The 18669-nt window shown below is 42.1% G+C and overlaps 1 protein-coding gene across 5 annotated transcripts in view; it reads right to left on the bottom strand.

Annotated features, from left to right (window-relative positions):
* Positions 1 to 10840: 10840 nt before the first annotated feature.
* AKAP11 (A-kinase anchoring protein 11) overlaps positions 10841 to 18669 on the bottom strand; it is a 107913-nt gene continuing 100084 nt past the window's right edge. For 2 of the 5 annotated variants that reach the window (XM_056555444.1, XM_056555445.1), the window contains exon 12: positions 10843 to 11822. In XM_056555444.1, the coding sequence (XP_056411419.1) occupies positions 11688 to 11822 (135 nt within the window). In that variant the 3' untranslated portion in view covers positions 10843 to 11687. Of the gene's footprint in view, positions 11823 to 18669 lie in introns of all 5 variants that reach the window. The other 3 variants (XM_056555447.1, XM_056555446.1, XM_056555448.1) reach the window with 2 other exon arrangements.

The following is an 18669-nucleotide window of genomic DNA, read 5'->3' on the forward strand; positions in this document are numbered from 1 at the left end:
CCCTATTTTAGGGCTCAGTGCTCCCCCCCATTAATGCTCCTTGAGGGGGGGTCCCACATGCTGGCTCCATATGAAGCTCAAGGCCCCTGACTGACCTCACGCTATACCAAGACCCGCTGTGCCTCGGCCAAGCCATAATCATTCAAAAATAAGGTATGTCCTTACTCCAAAGAAATGTATTTACAAATTGTGGGGGGTCTTTTCTGCTATTAACCCTTGTAAAAATGTAAAATGTTGGTTAAAAAATAAATTTTTACATCTGCAAAAGTCGTGAAACCCCTGTGGGGTATTAAGGCTAACTTAATTCCTTGTTACGTTCCCCAAGGGGTCTAGTTTCCAAAATGGTATGGCATGTGGTATGGCATTTCTTTTTTTTTTTTTTTGCTGTCCTGGCACCATAGGGGCTTCCTAAATGCGACATGCCCCCCGAGCAAAATTTGCTCTCAAAAAGTCAAATGTTACTCCTTCTCTTCTGAGCATTGTAGTTCGCCCACAGTACACTTCAGCTTCACTTATGGGGTACTCCCATACTCAGAAGAAATGGGGTTACAAATTTTGGGGGGTATTTTCTGCTATTAACCCTTGCAAAAATTTGAAATTTGGGGAGAAACACATTTTAGTGAAAAAAAATATATTTTTTTTACATATGCAAAAGTCGTGAAACCCCTGTGGGGTATTAAGGCTCACTTAATTCCTTGTTACTTGTTATGGTATGCCATGTGTTTTTTTTTTTTTTGCTGTTCTGGCACCATAGGAGCTTTCTAAATGTGACATGCCCCCCAAAAACCATTTCAGAAAAACGTACTCTCCAAAATCCCCTTGTCGCTCCTTCCCTTCTGAGCCCTCTACTGCGCCCGCCGAACAATTTACTCGAGAGAAATTGGGCTACAAATATAAGTATACATTTTCTCCTTTTACCCCTTGTAAAAACTCTAAAATAATTGGGTCTACAAGAACATGCGAGTGTAAAAAATGAAGATTGTGAATTTTCTCCTTCACTTTGCTGCTATTCCTGTGAAACACCTAAAGGGTTAAAATGCTGACTGAATGTAATTTAGAATACTTTGGGGGGTGCAGTTTTTATAATGGGGTCATTTGTGGGGTATTTCTAATATGAAGACCCTTCAAATACACTTCAAACCTGAACTGGTCCCTGATAAATAGTGAGTTTGAAAATTTTGTGAAAAATTTGAAAATTGCTGCTGAACTTTGAAGCCCTCTGGTGTCTTCCAAAAGTAAAAACTCGTCAATTTTATGATGTAATCATAAAGTAGGCATATTGTATATGTGAATTAAAAAAAATATATTTTGGAATAAAATTTTCAAGAAAGGATGCAAGTTACCACAAAATTTTACCACTATGTTAAAGTAGAATATGTCACGAAAAAACAGTCTCGGAATCATTAATAACTCTGGGATGCTTTTAGTTGTTCTGTTTAAAGTGACAGTGGTCAGAATTGCAAAAAACGCTCTGGTCCTAAGGTGTAAAATGGCCTGGTCCTTAAGGGGTTAATATTATTAGTGACCAGATCAGCTAGTGCATCGTGTCCCTGATTTATGAAAATTCGGTGTAGGATTGTACCCTTACTTTGTACCAAAATTGCTGTAGAAATATACAAACTGCTTCTGTTACATATTTTTAACAGCCTTATTTTGGGACAGAAAAATATGTTCTTGAGTGACAGTGCTCAAGCTGTCCTGTGCAATGTGACCTGAAAAACAGGAGTCATATAATCGTGTCCCAAACCACAAACAGGGCATAGAGTTCTCAGCAGTCATAAACTCTATGTTGCAGTTAATATTTTTGGTGTTGTTTAAGGTTGTGTTCCTTTTTTATACGCCTACTGAAATACTTTGTTGATCTGGCAGTATAGACCCTATGATCCTTTTTGGCTTTCTAAGGGGCCTTCATGTCCTGGCACTACACACTGAAATTACTTTTTATCAGCCATAACATTATTATTCTATCTCAACAGCTATAGTGGGGTCTGCTTTTTGGTCAGATCACAGAGGGAGATTCATCAAAACCTATGCAGAGGAAAGTTGAGCAGTTGCTTATAGTAACCAGTCAGATTCCTTCTTTAGTTTCTAAAAAGGCCCCTGAAAAATTAAAGGAGATCTCATTGGTTGCTATGGGCAACTGGTCAACTTTTTCTCTACAACTTTTGGCTGAGGTTTCTGAATCTTAATTTGGCAGCAGTGGACCTGTGTAATAAAGGACAGGTGGAACATTTGAAAGAAGATTAAAGGGGTACTCCAGTGGAAAACCTTTATTTTTAATCAACTGGTGCCAGAAAGTTAAACAGATTTGTAAATTATTTCTATTAAAAAATATTAATCCTTCCAGTACTTTTTAGGGGCTGTATACTAAGGAGGAAATGCTTTACTTTTTGGATTTATTTTCTGTCATGACCACAGTGCCCTCTGCTGACCTTTGCTGTCCATTTTAGGAACTGTCCAGAGTAGCCTATGTTTGCTATGGGGATTTTATCCTGCTCTAGACAGTTCCTAAAATGGACAGCAGGGGTGAGCAGAGAGCACTGTGGTCGTGACAGAAGAGAAATCAAACATGAAAAAGCATTTCCTCTGTAGTACACAGCCCCTAGAAAGTACTGGAAGGATTAAGATTTTTTTTTATAGAAGTAATTTACAAATCTGTTTAACGTTCTGGCACCAGTTGATTTAAAAAAAAATAAAAAATTAAAGTTTTTCACGGTAGTACCCCTTTAAATTAAATCGAAAAATTGTTTTTTTTTCCTTACTTTTTGCTTAGCGATTCTGTGATGTTCTGTGACATTCTTTGTGCAGCCAGGATCTTCCTGGTCTATCACCCGGCAGCAAATTATGCTATGGGACATCAAGCAGAGAGGGTCTGGCAGACCCAAATTACATGCACTCCATACCTGCAGGTTTGGGACTGCTGGACAGCACTCATAGATGTCAGCAAGTACGCTGAGCCAATGAGAAAAAGGGTGAACACGTGTGCTGCTGATATCTACTGATGCTGCCCAGCAGTCCCACACCTGCAGTTACAAAGTAGAGCTTCCATGGTAAGATGCTGCTCCCCCTCCCTCAGCACATTACAGAGCCCCACATAGATAAAGTTCCTCTCCAGCTCACCATGTAAACTCGCAGCTCGGATCAGTGCTAGGCAGCACCAAAAAGCAGGATACAAAGAAAGGAAAGATCCAGCACAGATTTGTGCAAACAAACAATCCAGTGTTTATTCATTAAAAGCCAGCATATCACAGAAAAGTGACGCGTTTCAAGTACTAGTATGCATTCTTGGTCATATAAGATATGTTTTCACAATCTGAGCAGGATCTTCCCTTTTATTACAAAGCCCCACACTCCCAAGATCTTACAGAGCCTCCATATCCCTAGCATCTTCCAGAGCCCGCCTCCCTTAAACATCTTACACCAGCATTTTAAATGACCTTCCTCCCCCAACATATTGTAGAGCCCCCCCCCCCCCCCCCAAGCATGTTACAGAGTCACCCTCCCCTCAGCATTTTAAAGGATATCTGCAGCCTAGGAAGGGGGATAAGTGTTTGATCGCGCGCGGGGGGGTATGCCCCCTCCACATACAGCTCTATGGGAGAGGCGGGGAAGCACAAATGCTGCATCCCCATCTCATCCCCAGCAGAACCGTGGCCTCGTGCAGGAGATCGCGGGGGGTCCCAGCATTCGGACCTCCCGCAATCACTTTTCCCTGTGGATAGGGGACAAGTGTATTTAAACTGCAGTTGTCCTTTAAAGAGCCCCTGAGCATCTAACAGAGCCCCCATCCCTTCAGCATTTTACATGACCTCTCTCCCAACATCTTAGGGAGACCCCCACCATCTTACAGAGCCACCCTGCCCTCAGCATCTTAAAGAGCCCCCCCCCCCCCCAGCATCTAACAAAACCCCCCTCACCTCAAGATTCTAATAAAGCCCCCTCCCTGCAGCATCTTACATGGCCTTCCCTGCCCCAACATCTTAAAGAGCCCCCTCCCCAGAAAATTTATAGAGCCACATGAAAGCTCGCTTGGAGTTTGCAAAAATTATTTGGATTGGACTTTTTGACCTCAATTCTTTGTGTCATGTTCTGGGGGAACCTAGCAATGCCCAACACCTGCGCAACACCATCCCTATAATGAAGAATGGTGGTGGCAGCATCATGCTGTGTTTTTTAGAAGCTGGAACAGGAGACTGAATGGGGTTGAGGAAAAGCTGGAGCACAGTAGAGAGATATTTTTAATGAAAATCTAATCCAGAGTGCTCTGTACCTCAGAATGGGCTGGAGGTTCACCTTCCATGAAAGCAATGGAGGTATTCATGAAAAGTGGAGTAGGTACACATCCTTTTACTCATTTAATTAATGTAGTGAAAACTGTGTACCTGCACCAAATTTATCACATGGTGCAGAACGTGAGAAATCTGGTGCTGATCACATTTCTTACATCAGTGCCCCACTTTTTAACCTTTGTGACTTTTTAATAATGCTGTCCACAGTTAGATTGCATGCTGTTTTTTCATTTGGTGATGATTTGCCCCCTTTTGGGTGCTGTGCTCCAAATTATGCGACTTTTTTAAAAGTTGCAGTTTCATAAATTCCTGACCACTGCATAAAATCAACCATAAAACACGTCTACCACTGCAAAATGCAAAAAAAAAAAAAAAGCATATAAATGAAAAGTTGCACAAAAAAGTCGCAAAAAAGGCACTAAGCCAAAATATTGTGACAAATTTACCCAGGAAAACAAGGCTTTATGAATACCCCCCAATGACCCTAAGAACACAACAAGACAACACAGGAGTGGCTTAGGGACAATTCTGTGAATGTGTTTAGGTGACCAGACAGAGCCCTGATGTGAACCCAATTAAACATTTCTGGAGAGACCTAAAAATGGCTTCCACTGACAGGGCTCGAGAGAACCTGCAGAGAAATATGGCAGAAAATCCTCCACAACCCTAGGTGTGAAAACCTTATCTATATCTAAAAAGGCTAGAGGCTGTTATCGCTGCAAAAGTGTCTTAATATTTAGGCCACTGCAATATTTTAGTTTTTTCTTTTCAATAAATTATCAAAGATTTCTAACATTCTGTTTTCACTTTGGCATTACAGGATACTAAGTATGGAATGATGGTGGAAAACTATCCAAATGCATTCTACTACAGGACATTGCCGGCCTATGTCACTTATTTTGTTTTTGAGTACCAAACATGCCCAAATACACAAAAGTTATATTGACTAAACTTAAAATCAATAGTGCAGCATAAAGGCCTCTGTTTTATCAGATTGTTTTAACAAGCTATGTTTCTGTTACGGGACAGTACATTTTTTTTTTCCATGTTTGATTCCTCCCTCACAGTTATGGAAGAAGTGGTCCCTCTATCCTATTCACACAATCTTCAGGTAGTCCCAAGTGTCAGAATCCTTGACTGATTTTGAAAACATTTTTGCAAGTCCAAACCAGTACCATATTGTTTTAAAGAAAATACATTATAAAATACATTGTAGTATTAGGCCTTGTTCACACTGCTGTCAGAGGCTCAAACAGCCCTGGCAGATAGTTTGCCATCAAAAAGAATGACAACAATGGAACCCATTATAAATCAATGTGGTCCATGTGGTGTTTATTGACCCTTTTGATGTAAGGGACCCCTCTATGATGCATTTATGCCCTAAAAAGGCATGAAGATATGCTTTTTTGATCGGATAGTGTTTACCTCCACTGATACGTAGAAATAGAAGCTATGGGAGCAGGACTAGGTAGGTTAGTGTTCAGTCTCTAAACATTAACTATATTGTTGTCATTCATTGACAGCACTTAGATTGTGAAAATGGTAATGGTAATAAATAAAGTAATGTAAATGTATTTTAGAGGTTTACATAATATTTTTATACATTTTATTAATGAAATCTTGATCAAAATGTAAAGTGCTTGCACAGGTAAACCAAGGATTAACCGCCATCAGTAGAATAGTGTTTTGGATGAACATTTTAAGCAGCTATATCTTTAAGACTGGTATTTATGATGAGTATGTGTAATGCAGGTTTTTCGTTTCCAGTTTATGTTGAAGCAGTGAAAGTTCTCCATATGGTAAAATCATGCAAATAAATCAAGTATGTAAGTATTCAGAGAAACCACTTCACTAGTCTCCCACATATATGTGAATGATGAATCATTACTGCTTCTGCTTATGACAACTTACAGGAGACAGTCACTCACCTTGATGAGGATTTATTGTAAATGACTTTATTTTGTCTGAGACAGCATTCTGATTTCTTGATAAGACATCAGGCTGACTGACACATGAAAACATAAAAGCACAATTTCTGTACCTAAGTATTTACTGGAAGTGCCATTCCTTCTCTAAAATGTTTATTGTACTTTGATACTGTAAATGTGCTATATCTGCCTTTCTACTTTTTATAAAGACCTTCATCACAGGTAGCCTGAAAATCGTTGTATTTCAGAGAACTGGACATTTTAAAACTTCAAATGTGGGGCTACATTTACACTTCCCTATAATGGCTCCGGTATAGCCATAAATATAATGTGGTATCACCATATTTCATGGAACATGAGAACAAAAAATATTTTTCTTTCAGCTCACCTCCTCCACGGTCTGCGCGGACTTCAAGCCTGGCCTGACTTCATACGTGTCAGCAATTGAAGAAAGGAATAGTCCAGCAGTACCTTCAAAATGTAGAATTTTATTCTTTCCTTTAAAACGAAGAGCACACTTCAAACACCATCACCATACCGGCAGGCAACTCACATGGACGCGTTTCGAACGCATGCGCGTTCTTGATCACCATGGAAAGCTTGCATTTCCCTATAGTCACGGCTCAATTTTAAGTGGAATACTTACATTTACATAAAACATAACATGCCTACAATCAGGGTTGCAACCGAGACAGCAAAACCACCACCCAACCAGTATTTACATGGGGAAGCTGGTGGCAGTAGAAAGTTTTCACTGGTGGTAATAATAATAATTGCTAGTATTTCATACTTGCCAGCAGAGGTCAGAGGAGACATGTCAAGCCAGGCAGTGGATGGTGGGTCTTCCTTTACAATCCTGCTGATTCATTCATTCACATGACATTCTGTGAAGGCACGCACAAGACCACCTTAGCTTGTATTAACCTGGCAGGTATTATTTGATGGGAAAAGTGGAAACCCTACCTGCAATGCCTATAGGTGTGACCCAGGCCAGAATAGGGAAGATAGACACCAGTGCAATCCTTGCTAAGTACAAGCACTCTCATTTGTAAAATGTCCTGCAACTTTACAAAGGCAGGTTTATCTATGGTTTACATAAGAATACAATAATCACAGCAAAACACAGTCATTTGTTTTCACCACTAGGGCCCCATCCCTTAGTTTAAAAGTCACATCAGGAATGGTTTCCCTCAAATAAAGCCCATAAACCCCCCCTCACCCCCACACACACACAAATCCCAGTAAAGCCTCCCTACCCATTAGTAACAGCAATGCCTTACTTTCCTACCTTCAACTGCACCAGTAGTCACAACAGGGATTCCATTTAACTATTTATAATGTTGTATTATTTTTTTTTTTTTTAGAGCTAACTAAAAAGAATAGAGATAGAAAAAAAATTTCAGCTTAAAGAAACACGACTGCTTTACAATAATAGCTTTATTAATATGTAAATTTTGTGCAAAGGTACACGCAAAATATATAACTGTTAAAATAGAGGTGTCACACACAACAGATTTAAAAAAAAAAAAAAAAAAAATGTCCCTGCAGTTCCTGATGAAGGGAAGTCCTTTCTAAAAGGAAAAAGGTCAGCAGAGTCACTAACCAGTGGTACTGCCTGGTAGTGCGGGGGACACCTATTAAAATTATGCTCACCATGCCCAGATCCGTTGCTCCGTTTGTCCATTATCTTCATTTTTCCGAATATGCAAATGAGCAATCAGTGGCACAGGCGGGGTTAGAATCATGATCTCAGGCACGGTGACATCAGCACTGTCCCTTCAGTGCTAGGCCCGGCTAATCCATATTTATTGCCTCTCTGCCTCCCCTGTATTGTCATCTACTGCGCATGTGCCTCTTCCGAATACACCCAGAAGTGACTTCAGCACAACTTCATAACATGGACACTGCTCAGATGTTTACTTTCAAAGATGGCTGCCACTGTTCTGAAGCTGCAAGGAGGCCGCTTCTGGGTGTACCCAGGAAGGGGCACATGCGTATAAGACACGATTACAGAGTGGGGAGTGGGAATGGCGGAGGGAGGCAAGGAAATTGATTAGCCGGGCTGAGTACTGAAGTAACAGTGCTGACGTGACCGTGCCTAAGGCCAGGATTGTAACCCCACCCCTGCCACTGGCTGCTTCTTCATATTCAGAAAACTGAAGATAACAGACGAACGGAGCGACAGATTCAGCATGGTGAGCGTCATTTTAATCAGTAATGTAACAATAAGAATGTTTTGAAAGCGGCACTCACCAGGTAGCCTCATGAAGCGCATGACGGCGCGAAGTAGCTACCGCTATACTTGGTTCTCCCCTCCTTCCTGACGATATGCTGAAGCTGCATGATGTTTTAATGACTTAAATAAAAGTATTGAAGATTTTACCTCCATAACCTGGTGAGTGCCGCTTTTAAAATATTCTTATTGTTACATTATTGAAGTGGACCTGATTCTACTATACCTACTCAATAGCAGAGCACCTCCATTTTATCCCCCCATTCACTGCTGTCAACCTGTGCATTGGATAGCCTATCGCCATTCAAGCAGGTAGTTGCCAGCCCATGTTTCTTTTGCACAATCATTTTAATCAGTGTCACCCGCACTACCAACAAATATCACTGGTTAGTGTGTGGGACGCTGCTGACAGTTTTCCTTAAAAGAGGTTATCCAGCAGCTGTTTTTTTTTTTTTTTTTTTTTACAGTATGCCCTCCGATATCCTGCTCCGGTCCCCCCAGCAATAAGTTTCCTGAGCAGCAGCATGATTGTCAGGCCCAGAAATCACCCAGGCCCAGTGTGTCACACTGCTGTTTAGCGAATAGCTGGCTCCCGGGATGTCCCCCCACAGCCAGTGATTCACTGTGCGGCAGTGTGACCAGGTGCTTCCTGGGTCTGACAGTCATGCTGCATCTCAGTAAAACTATAACTGCAGAGACTGGAACAGGACACCGGAGGCATGGCAGAGTGCTAGAGATAAGTAAAGGTTGATTTTGCTATATACCACACAATGGGCATACTTTTGAGCCCCCTCCCCATGTCGCTGGATAACCCCTTTAACAACACCTTTTGAATCTACCTGCAATTTTGGCTCAAAAAAAAAAAAAAAAAAAAAGCTCAAAATCTGCAGAGTTTTTCTTTTCTTTTTAAATTGCTGTCCGTAAAACCCCCTATATACTTCACATATCAGTGTCTAAAGAGACAGCAATTGATGTAAGGCTCCATAATAGAAGAGATGTTTACCCTAAAAAATGCATTTAAAACATTTTGGACTAAAAAAAATAAAAATATTAAAGTGTGTGTCTGGGGGGTGGGCAAAGACTTACAGTAGTCCAATATTCAGTTTAACCTTTCTTTTTTAAATAATATCTACTATAGTTGGATATCACAAATATACAATAGGTGCAGCCATTATAAATATATAAACACTAGTCAGGGTATACACTGGTGTGCGGGACAGAAAGGTAAGTGATTCTCCTCATTTATGATAACCCAAAATCATGTAACAAAAAAACAAAAAAATACGTCAGTTTATAGAGCTATAGCCAGAAGGATATTTCAATTTCATTTCTGGCTTTGGCTTAAAGAACTGAGTGAATAACAGTGTTTTTTTTGTTTTTTTTTAAATAAAAAAGGCCCAGATTAACTAAAACTTAAATCTTATTCTTACACAATATAAACTTTCTCCAGACTTATCAACATGGTGCATTCTTTTTGATACGTAACATCTGGCGTATCTCTAGACGGTCTAGTTTAGACAAAGTTTATTCTAAATTGGCTTAAAGGGGTTCTCTGGTTATGCAAAAGTGTCCCCTATCTACAGGATAGGGGATAAGTGTCTGATGGGGGTCCGACTGCCTAGACCACATCTCACCTGGTGATTAGCTGAGAAGCCAGTCCTTGCTGTTCAGCATGAGTGTGGATTGGAAGGTGGGAGCTGGGGTGCTTGGGGAGAAGCAGAAAACTTGTGAGTTCAATGGTCCGAGTTGGGCCCCATTAAGGAGATTGCTGGGATCAGACATTTATCTCCTAACCTGTGGTTGAATTCTGACTTTTTCTTTGGTGCTAAAGGTTGCACTGAAGCCATAATTCATTTTTAATAAACCATGCCCTCCCTTCCTGTTTGGTAACACTAGCTTGTCAGTATGTATGCCAGTTCTTGGCCACAAACTGCACCAGGGGCGTGAAAACCTCTTAAAAAGGAAAACAGACATCTTGTTTACCCGCACTAAACCCAATACACTGGGTTATAGTGGGGGAGAACAGCATTGAAACAAGGGGTTACTTACATAATACTGCCTAGCAGATAAAAAGTTATCCCTCCTGGTAGCGGCATTGCCATAGTGCTGCTGTGCTCAATGGAGGCAGGGAGCTGGCTTGCCAAGCTCCCCTGCCTCCTCAATATGCAGTGCTATGCCTGCCCATCTGATTAATATTCTAATTTCTTCACTCTTACATTCTTGTGATGTGAGAGTGAGGAAATTTGAATATTCATTTTAGGGACGGGCATATTGCTGCACATTGAGGATGCAGCGGAGCCCGGCAAGCCAGCTCCCTGCCTCCATTGCGCACAGCAGTGCTATAGCAATGCCGCTACCATTAAGAATACAGTTATTATTAGGTTAGTGACCACTCTTTGTGATGCTGTTTACCCGCACTATAACCCAGTGTATTGGGTTTAGTGCTGGTAAACAGGATGTCGGTTTTCCTTTAAAAGGAGTTGTACAGGATTAGAAAAAATTTACAGCTTACAATTTGAGAAACACTTATGGGGACTGCCAATCAAGGGTTAAAGAGGGTGGCTTTTTATCTTTCAAACTCTTTCAAAAATGATGAGTCACCATATTTGTCTGGCAACTGCTCATATCCATCACATACCTCCATGCCAGTAAAGTTAGATACAAGAAGTATTTTTACAACTAAAAGAAAAGGGTTGATCTTGATGCACATGTGCCTAGACTTCCATACCAATTTAAGAGAAGAACTATCTACTTTGGTCTGTTAGTCTTGGGTTAGATTTGTCCTGAAGATGTGAATTATGTGATACAAATAAGGTACATTTCACTACAAAGAGCTCAGAAAATATAAATTATACAATCACGTGTCTCGCAAGGTCTGTGCGCTGTGCATACAAGTCCTTTAAATGATAAAGTAGCAATCTAACTTTATTTATGTTGTGACATAAATAAAATCTAGAAGCAATTATCAGATACAGATATGTGACATAAAAATAGCATCCTCAAGCCAATACAACAAGTGCTATATGAACGTCTCTTCACTTTATGCCAAGAACACTACAGGTATTTGAAATGTCTTGGTACCGATCCCGTAGATATGCTTCATGTATATATGGAGAGGTCTGTACACACACACATTCCACAATGCAAAGCTACAGTATAGTAACTGAACAAAAAACGCTGTTTAAATAACCATGTGCAGATAAATTCACATCTGTCCCATCAGTAATAAAGTGCCCGTTAACAATATTCCAAAAGCCAGCCATACAAAGGACAGGGTATATCTGAAGATATAGCCAAGTTTTCACAGTACAGTAGAACAGCTTGTAAAAGGTCACCAATTTTCCAGCCTTTTTCTCTTACACGTCTGAATAGCTGAAAGAAGAAAAAAAAAATGTAATGATTCCACATGTAAATTATAGCTAGGAAAATACACATTAAACTCAATGTCAACCTAACCTAGGTCTTCTTCACAACAGATTGTGTTTTAATTGACAAGACAAATATTTTCACATAGAAACCCTTACAAAATCTAGTGGTTTGTGGGTAAAAAAAAAAAAAGAAAAAAAAAAAAAAGGTAAAAACAGGAAATTTTGAAGAAGAAAGTAATAAGTTTGCCACCGCACCCTAATACCATACATAGTAACCTAAGCCTAATTTTTTTTATATGGATTTTCCTATGGTGGCAAAGAGTGGTTTCTGTGGGTACGACTCCACCTTAAACCAAAATATCTTGTATATTTTGGAATTCGGTTTTCACAGTCCGCAAACAATAATATCTAATAATGTTTTACATTTTTATAAGAAGCCAGCTTTGCAATCGCTACCCGTGAAAGGGAAGTCAATACTGTAGCAGAGATGAACTTAAAGTAACTTAGTAGGTTCCAAAGCAAAACCACAGAAAACACATTGTGTAATCATGAAGAGCTGTAACAGATCATAGCCATCTCCCTCCCTCCTATGCTATAGCCTATGTGATCTGTAACATATTTGTAAATCAATTCATTTGGCAAAATACTACTCCTGACCCTAGAAAAAAAAGCTCTAAGTTATTGTCCACTGAGTGTCACTTCCCTGCAGTTTGCTGCTCATTGCCTGTTAGGGGAAATCCATCTCTAGTAACAGAAAAGACCAGGTTGAAAGACAAGTGGGGCAGAGCTTCTCTAATGTTATGGACAGAGAGCGCTAGGGTTGCACGGACATTTCCGTCCTCATAGACGGCAATGTCTTCACAATGGAAATCCGCTCTGGTGGAATTTATCTAGCTGACTAGCCAGCCTTAAACTCTGCACTGTGCACTGCTCTGCTGCAGCCGAATTTAAAAATGGAATTTTGGTCCGTAGTGTGAACCCGGCCTAAGAGTCCAAAACTCGCATTGTCACCACTCAGAAGGGTAAATCTAGAAAAACTATGCTGGTTTTTAAAAATCTCTTTTTTTTAAATATAATTTTTATCATTTTTCAAATAAACGTAACAACATACAGTTCAAACAACCCCAAGAGGATCTCCCCCCACCAAAATAACAATTGGTCAATAAGTCAGGGTGTAAAAGGAAACAACAGGAGCAATCAGTTCTCTATAGAAAAATTATAAAACATTATAAGTAGGAGGGTGGGGAGTTTCCCCATAGAGAACAACCAGCACAGTAACACTACAACCACAGACACAACCATTCATGCACACACAAGAACAATTCCTAGGAGCTCACCATTCATCCAAATAACTACACAAGACTGGGAGGCCCCATGAACCTGAGGAACTGTAGAGACATCCAACAACATCCATGGCACCCAAACTTTATCAAATTTTTTAGGGCATCTCCGACTTACGTACACGGCATGGTAGAGGGGAACATATTTATTTACTAAGGCGATCCACCAGGACAGAGGAGGGGAAGACACATCCTTCCAGGCCATCACTGAGTTTGCATGCACAAAAACAGGAGAAAGTGGATCAATATACGCCTATAAGAGCCCATCACCAAACCATTAATAACTCCCAACAAACAAACTTCTGGTGTTAAAACAAAGGGGAATTCCAAATGATCAGACAGGGATTGCATCACCTCTCTCCAGAAGAGTACAACACTGGAACAAGTCCACACCGCATGCAAAAAAGTGCCTCTTCTCTCTCCCACACCTGAAACAAATATTCAACCCCGAGACCCCCTTACAATGCAGTCTAACAGGAGTATAATATAAACGGAGAACAAATCTGGATTGAATGAGCATATCTCGGGCACTAATCACCGTAGGATAATACGTCTTAACCACTTCCTTCCACATGTCGTCTGAGAGACCAGGAACATCCTTGACCCATTTCAGCTGCGCAATAGCAAACGGATCTGGACCCACCGATTGCAGCAGAGCATGACTTTGAGTGAGAGGCCTAACCAGGTCGGCAGTTCCCAGGAGCAACTCCAAATCATTGAACACACGGGTAACTTCCAGGGAACCAAACAGTGCGGAAACCCCATGTCGCAAATAAAGATACCTGTACTGGGCATCCTGAGGGACATGAAAACAGCCTCTCAAGTCAGCAAATGAAGGAAATACACAGTCATCTCTAAATAAGTGCATAGCAAATTTTATTCCATGGGAGCTCCAAAACCCAGCCGCCTCCAACTCCCGTAGGTGTTCCAAATGAGGATTACCCCACAGGGGTGCTTGGGGAGAAACCACCGGCTGAGGAAAGCGCCCGGAAACCACTGACCAGACCGCAGAAACCATCTTAATAGGAGCCAGCAAGGATGAAGAGGAAGCATACCTGTACAATGCATTAGTCAGTGTCTCATAGGAACCCATGAGAGCCCCTGCCAGAGCCGTGAAGGCATTAGAGAGATCCAGGTCAATCCACCAGGCCGCGTACACCAGCTGAGAAGCTAGAAAATAGTTATGTATATTAGGAGCAGCAAGTCCTCCCCGCTGTTTTGGTGCCTGAAGCAGTGCCTGTCCCAATCTCGGAGCTTTATTCTGCCAATAGAAGGATCTCAGAGCCCTGTTCAGGTTAACAAAAAAAAAAAACCCTAGGGGGTACAATAGGTGACAAATGAAAGAGATAGACATTTTGGGAAGAAGATCATCCTAAAAATATTAACCTACCTGCTAGGGATGAGGTAAAAGTCCCATGTCTGTAAACACATAATCGTGTTTTCTAGGAGAGGGTCTAAATTAAGGGCCATAAACTCAGAATTACGAGGAGACACCTCCACTCCCAAATACCTGAATCGAGACACAACCTGTAAACCATTGGGCAATGTAGTAAACAAAACCCCTCACCGGGACAAGGACATAATAGATGATTTAGCCCAATTTACTCTAAGGCCCGAGACCTCCACAAACCTATCCAGAAGAGCATACAGAGCACATAGGGGGCCCTCCACATCAGCTGAATAAACCAAGGTGTCATTGGCATACATGGATATCTTTTTGGTCTGGGACCCTCTAGGGATTCCCTTAATAGAATCGGAGGCACGAACTGCCGCTGCCAGAGGCTCAACAGCTAAGGCGAACAGAAAGGGAGAAGGGCACCCTTGCCTTGTGCCCCTGCTCAACGGAAATGAGTCAGAAATCTCTAAATTGGTACGTATTCTGGCCCTAGGAGTAACATATAGCAATCGGACCCATACCCTATAAACAGGTCCAAAGAGGAGGATACGCATCAGGCATCAAATATAGTGCCATTCAACAGAGTCAAAGGCCTTATATACATCAAGGCTAACTACATAACCAGGGGAAATGTCCTCCTCCGCTGCGGAGATGTTAAGCTGCAACCTCTTGACATTGATATGCGTGGCCCTCCCCGGCATAAACCCAGTCTGGTCTGGATGAACCACTGAACAAATGACCCCCTTAAGCCTGTTCACCAGTACCTTTGCAAACATTTTAATATCAATGTTAAGAAGGGAAATGGGACGATATGAGTACGGCAAAGTCGGATGCTTTCCAGGCTTGAGAAGTACTACAATAAGGGCCTCGCTCATAGAGTCAGGCAAGGACCCAGACTCCAAGGCCATCGTATCTAGGTGAAGCAGGATAGGAATCAATCTCTCCTCATTCACCCTGTACCAGTCGTGTCTCCCCCCCCCCCCCCCCCTCAATCCCTCTAACCCCGGAGTCTTCCGAGAGGGTAAATCTTTTATAACCCTTGACACCTCCTCAGCCGTCAAAGGGGCCTCAAGAGCCGAAGACTGATGTGAGGTCAAGGGAGTAAGGGGCAACTCTCTCAGAAAGGACAGTATATTCTCAGGGACCACCCTAGAGGAGGAGTATAGGGAATATCCCGTTAATAATCTCCGGGTCAGAGCTAAGTGTCCCATCTTGAGCACGTATACAGGGTATGGAAGCCACAGGATGGCTCTCCATAGACAAGTAAGCTAATAGTTTACCATTCTTGTCCCCAAATTCAAAAATGTCCGCTTCTCTATCCGCCATTTTCAAATGTACCCGATCCTTTTGTATAATCAAAAGAGACCTCTGCGCCCTAGCCCACTGGAGAAAGATCCCTAACCACCGCTGCCTCAAGGACTCCTATTTAGACTGTAACGCCCGTTCCCGGGCACCCAACTCCGCCCTCCTACCCGCCACACCTGCTATGAACGCTCCCCTAATAGTCGCTTTGTAAGCATCCCACTGGATCAGAACATCTGGATGGGAGGCATTATGTGTCCAATAATCAGTATGTTCGACCTCTAAGGTGGAAGAAACCTCCTCGCCTGAAGCCACCCATGATGCATTCTCCACATCCAAGAGGAGGGACGAGTTACCAGGGACAATGTAACTATGAAGGCAGAATGATCTGAGATCCCCCTACTGGTATAACACACTTCACTCACCACTGGCAGTAGGTCAGCTGAAGCAAAGGCGAGATCAATACGAGAGAAGGACTTGTGCACTGAGGAATAAAAGGAGAAAATATAGTCATCCGGATATTTCAATCTCCAGAGTCCAGTAAGGCCCAGCCCCATACGCAAAGAAGCCAATGCAGATGAGCCAGGGTCCGCAGCACTAGTACGATCAAGCCAGGGATCAGAAACAACATTGAAGTCTCCTATAAAAAGAACAGGGTCAGTAGGGAAATAAGTCAGTTTATCTGTAAGCGAATCCAACAAGGCAACATGAAAAGGAGGAGGCAGATACAAAGAGACCAGTGAAACAGAAGGAGGAGAATGAACAGTGTAGGATCACAGGATACAAGGGAGACCACCAGAGGCAGGGATTTAGACACCAGGACCAAAACCCCTGTAGATAGTGACGAATAAGAAGAATGATATCTCCTCGCAACCCACACTCTCCTATGCGTAAACACCTTCTGACCCGTAAGGTGAGTTTCCTATAAACAAATGATATGTGGGAAGTGTCTCTTTACAAAATCTAGGCATAGCACTCTCTCGAATTTGGAATTAAGGCCGCGGACGTTCCAACTGAGTACTTTAAGGGACCTAACATGAAGCAAATGAGAAGCACAAACAGGGCCCAATACTCCACACAGAAACCATTTAACTAGGAAAGCTCCCAGGCACACCAGACCCAACCAGGACCCAACCAGACAACAAAGACAGACAACGAAGATAACACAACACAGAATAACAAAAACAGATAAGAACTGTATAACATTCCCGGAACAAATCCCTGTCTAACACTAACTGAACCATTGCAGACCTATACCCCAAATAATATCAGACGAGTGCAGGAGTTACTTCCAATCCTCCAAACCACTTGCTCCTGCCATCCCAGTAAACTAGAGTTGACAACCCCCTAACCCTCTTGCAAGGGAAGGACCTAAGGGAAACTACCTCGGACAGCTACAACTCTGTTCCTACACCACTAACTAAGAAAGGAGCAGGCAGTCCAGCAGGGAAATCAGTCCGGCAGATAAGCAGCACGAGGGGCAGCCTCCGCCCACTGCATCGCCTCAGCAGGTGAAGTGAAGAATTTAGTGGTGCGTCCATCCACCAGATGAGCCGGGTACAGCATGGCATATCTATATCCTTTGGAGCGAAGCTTGGCTCTAACTTAAGTAAATTGGGTACGCTGTTTTCATAAATCCACGGAGAAGTCAGAGTAGAAGGAGACTCTGCTATCACCGAAGATAACTTCACCTTTAATCCTCACCGCCTGCAGGATAGCGTCTCAGTCTTTGAAATGTAGAAACTTTGCATGGAATGGTCTGGGGGGGGGGCAGGGATAGGAGGTCTGGCAGGGACCCTATGGACCTGCTCCACCGAGAAGAAAAGAGAGAAGGTATCCGCAGGCAAGATCTCTTTTAGCAAGGACTCAAGGAATGCCACAGGATCAGCGCCCTCCACCTTTTCAGGAAGGCCCACCATCTGAACATTATTGCAACAGAGGAGATTTTCAAAGTCATCAACTCTGTCCACTTTTCCTCTAAGACTAATAGGGGAGAGCGTTTGATGTGTATGGACCTGTGTGTCGACTTTTTTTTTTTTGGAACTGGAACTTGAACTTCCTATCGCTCCCTATAAATGTAGGGAAAGGAAGGCACCAGGTACAGTAAAGTAAATAGCAAACAGTTAGTCGTCTATTTGCTGGTTAGTAACAACCTTTACAAGGTATTCGGTGAGTAAAAGAAATAGTAAACACTTAGTACAGTGATTACATACAATGCTAGTCAAATTACAGTAACATAAATCCAACGCGTTTCATTGTGGCACATTTCCAAACGGCACAACTCATCAGGGACTAGTGCAGAGGAGGTAGGATACCTCATCTCACTGAACCATTATTTGTCATGGAGTGACATAGGGAGGTATTGATAAATAAATGGTATGATCAAATAAAGAGACCCAGATGGGTATTATATAGGTGGTAGTCCAGAAGGATTATTATTCCCAATGGTAAGTAGGCGTCAATGTATTTTATGGTCCTCTAGGCTTTAGGCTCAGAGTGACAATTAGATGTGTAGGTAACATCAAGGGCTTGATAGAGGTTAATGTAGGTAGTCCTTAGCTTAGGGTAAGTATCAGGATAGGTGAACTTCAAGATGGGAACAATATAGGATGAGACCCTACCAGGGAATTCAGATTAGAGCAGTACCAGGTGGCGTCCAGTAATATGGTGTTGGAGCCATAGAGATGCCAGTGGTTTGTGAATGGATCAGGGCTTGAGGTGGCGATGTCGCACGGCATCTGTCTCTTTATCTGAGCATACCATTTATTTATCAATACCTCCCTATGTCACACTATGACAAATAATGGTTCAGT

Source organism: Hyla sarda, chromosome 2 (assembly GCF_029499605.1).
Source record: "Hyla sarda isolate aHylSar1 chromosome 2, aHylSar1.hap1, whole genome shotgun sequence".
NCBI classification, from domain to species: Eukaryota; Metazoa; Chordata; class Amphibia; order Anura; family Hylidae; genus Hyla; species Hyla sarda.